We start from the raw sequence: 3,798 nt of genomic DNA, 5'->3' as shown, positions 1-3,798 counted from the left end.
CATCGGTCTCGGATAAGTTCTTTCCTTGTGCAGTAATGAATTTTTTGGGCATCTGCCTAAGGTCAACGCTTCGGTGAACACACAAAATCGACCCATAAGTTCTCACAAATTACGGTCCCTATCCTGAGGCGGACATACCCGATCGGGAAAGCAAGTCCACCCATGATATAAATATTCATGCCTGAACTTGGGGGGACCACTGTTATGCCCCTATCTGAACCACTTCGGAAAGTCTACCACTGCGTTATACAAGGTGTTTAACACCCATTCGAAGTGATTCCGAAGTGACGCCACCACCAATATTGTCGATTTGCTAACGTACTGCAAGGCATAGACAATCTACTGAGTCAACCGAAGCGTCCTCGCCCCTGAAGTCGAGGTGCAGTACGATGCGCCACTGTCAATCTCAGAAAGAGATCTATGTCAAGATCCTTTCTGCCCCCAAGGTTTAATTGATTTGACGTCTCCTTAAGCCTAGTTGATGTGACGTATCAATTTTATGTCAACTTAATTGGGAGAAGTAATTACCCGCCCACTCTATAGACGCGGCTGATTGACGCCTATGAGCAAATGCCTCGCACCGTCAGATGCACACACGTGTACTACATCCAACGATTCTCCTCACCTATAAATACCCAAGGTTTAACAAGAGGCAAAGGTAATGAAACTCTTATAACATAAATTTTCATAACAAGCAAATATATATTCTCCTTCCCACTATTTTGCATAACCTTGGTATTGTTCCAACCACCCGAGGCTAACTTGACCGTTGGAGTGTATGCGGTCGCCACCATCTTGGTTGGTTCTGGCCGTGTGCATTTGACCGTGCGTAGGGAAGAATAAGTGGAATAGCTATATGTTGACCACGTGAAGGGTCCAATTTGCGAGGTCAATACTAACCGTAATTGTGTTGTCTATAGTTATCTCTACTACATAATCAATAACTTCAAATAATTCAATATAAATAGTTATATAAAATTTATTTTGTCGATAATTTAAATATGTTTATTATTAACTTGATTACAAATTGGATTATCATCGTGTGATCGACCCTATATACACTTTATATTACTTGTCCAAGATATCGTACACTTGCAATCGAATCATGTTACTGCCAGCATAATCATCTATGAACAAAAACCAATATTTCAAAGTACTTCTATTCCTTTAGGCATATGTAATTTTTCTCGTGCACTCTTTATCAATGAGGAACAAAAACTATTTTAAATAAAACGACGTAGTAATTTGCCTTGAAAGCAAGAGCTTGTATTTCAAGTTATTGCATAGAATCCCCCAAAACCTTTTTTGCGATTTTAACAATTTAACCCTCGATGATTTTTGCTATCACTAAAATCTTATACTAACATTATGTACACACACACAAAATTTATTTCATGCGCCAATACACCAAATCTATTAAAATTTTTCCATATGTGCTAATTCAAACAAATTCTTGATCTTTGCAATCAATCTTTGACCAGATTCAGTAAAAAGCTATATAGTAAAAATATATCAATAGTTAATAATTAATGTACACATTGGTCATTTGGTTAAACTAAATTATCGACAAATGCATTAGCAGAAATTTTCAAAAGTTTTATGTTTTTATTTATTCATACAACCTCAAAAATCGTGAAACAATGTCACTGAAAACAACTAAAATCTCGATTATAAATGTGGAAATTTGAAAACACACGAAAAGTTGGCAATTTCAATATCAAATGACAGAATTATTGATCCTCAAGTCATGAATTTTAATATGTCACATGTAGTTGTTTTATCATATACGCAAAATATGTAAGTCAAAATGCAAACCGTTTCAAATTATTGTAATTTGAGTGAATGTTGACAATATTAAATTCTAATAAACCTGTTACTAAAATTAGTCGAATTTCTCTTGTATATATATCTTCCGCCTGAAGAATGTAAATACACTGTCATAATTTTTTAACCATGGCAAGAAAAAAGGTTAAACGCGTCAAAATAGCCAAAGAGAGTACAAGAAACAATGTCCTAAAAAATAGGACAGAAGGTTTAGTCAATAAAGCGAGCCAACTTTCTATCTTGTCTGGTTCTGATATAGGAATAGTTATTCATAAGCCAGGACAAAACAATACAACCGTATGGCCATCTCCAGATGATTTTAGAGCAAGGCTTAACACATTTTTCGAATTTTCAGAAATGGAAAGAGAGAAAAAAATGGTCATGCATGACAAATACTTGGTAAAGAAGGTTGAAGAAGAGTCAGAAAAATTAAGAAATATACAAATAAGGAATGATCGCAGAGCTTATGAAACTTTGATGAATGGTCTTATTGAAGGTAAAAAAAGCATTGACGAGCTTGACTTGAATCAAATAAATGTGTTCTGCTCAATAGCAGCAGAAAAGGTTAAAGAGCTCCAGACTAGGGAAGAACTTAATAAGAAAGATGGTCACGGACCAATTTCGAGTCTGGCTCCTCCTCTTCCCCCAGTAGCAATTGATCAGGCTATTCAAACTCAAGTCACTGGGGAGATAGCAGAAACTGTCCATCCGACACTGATAGAGAATTTGAAGACAGATGCATGGTTCATCGAAACCATGTTTGAGAGCCAAATCAATTGTGATTCTTCCGAGAGTTAGTCACCAACTATATTTGTCATCCCTAGCTATATATAACAGAAAATAATCAGGAGGGGCCTTATCACATGATTTTTGCTTTCCTTCCTTTTATTCTATAGCTAAAAATGTCTGTCTTTTGGTAATTAAATTCTATAACTAATTAGCAACTTATTTATCTTCTATTCATACTTTACTTTCATTTTAATGAATTCACTAAGCAAATCTCAAGAAAATGTTTTAGAATAGGTCAACGAAGTGTTTTTTTATGTAGGTAAAGAATCAGTAATGTATAACGTAAATTCAGATATGTGTTTTGAGACTATTGAGAAAGAAGGGAATGTCACATGAATATAATTTCTTGGTTATTGTAATGCGGTTAATTGGCACAAAAAATTGGAGCAACTCCTAAATTTTCTTGGTTAAAAATTCAATGAGGAAAACAAGGGCGGCAAGTTCTGAGTTTTAAACAAAAACCCGGGAAATCCCAATGCACGGTAAAAAACTAAGAAAATATAATTTTTAGTTATTTGTAAGTCTCCGAATTCCTAAAGCATTGTGGTATTAATCACGTTGTAAAGTTATGAATTTAATTTCTCTGTCAAATTGGTCAACATCCATTATTTTTTGTCTGTTTCATCTTTGTGACGGACTAAACTTATCCATATCCTTCACAGGAAGCAGGAATAACTGAAGCTGAAATTGTTGAAGATATTAAAATAAATAAGTCCATAACATCACAAAGAGTTTAATCTTTTAGACGTGATTCAACATTGTATTCAAGAATACAACTAACATGAAGGCTAACACATCACCCACTTTTTGAAAATTTCATTTGTTGTACTATGCTTAGAGTTTGAGCTTAAGTTCTTATATTTTATGTTTTTAAGAGTTCGAATTTAAGCTATTATGTTTTAACTACTATGTATTTATGATTGTCTCCATTTCAGAAATTTTATAGTTGGTCTCATATATATGACTGTGATATTTAATGGTTTAACCATTTAATTCCTTGTTTGTTGGTATAAGTAGAATTGTTATGAAGCATTTATCTATCAATATATTAGGACAATTCTAGGTTCCGCCAGCTGAAATGGACAAAAATAAACTGAGGTGGGGTTTAGGGTTCTTACAGCGATTAATATGCATTACTTGCCCTAATTTTGTGGTTTTGAATGCATTTATCGGTGCTTATTGACA

The 3,798-nt window shown here is 34.3% G+C and overlaps 1 protein-coding gene across 1 annotated transcript; it reads left to right on the top strand.

Annotated features, from left to right (window-relative positions):
• Nucleotides 1-1,953: 1,953 nt before the first annotated feature.
• On the top strand, nt 1,954-3,350 carry LOC111404806. Its single transcript, XM_023033559.1, has 3 exons — nt 1,954-2,617; nt 2,873-2,940; nt 3,276-3,350. The coding sequence occupies exons 1-3, from the start codon at nt 1,954-1,956 to the stop codon at nt 3,348-3,350; spliced, it is 807 nt and encodes a 268-aa protein (XP_022889327.1).
• The last annotated feature ends 448 nt before the right edge of the window (nt 3,351-3,798 follow it).

This window comes from Olea europaea, chromosome 11 (assembly GCF_002742605.1).
Source record: "Olea europaea var. sylvestris chromosome 11, O_europaea_v1, whole genome shotgun sequence".
NCBI classification, from domain to species: domain Eukaryota; kingdom Viridiplantae; phylum Streptophyta; class Magnoliopsida; order Lamiales; family Oleaceae; genus Olea; species Olea europaea.
This window is presented reverse-complemented; position numbering and strand designations above follow the sequence as displayed.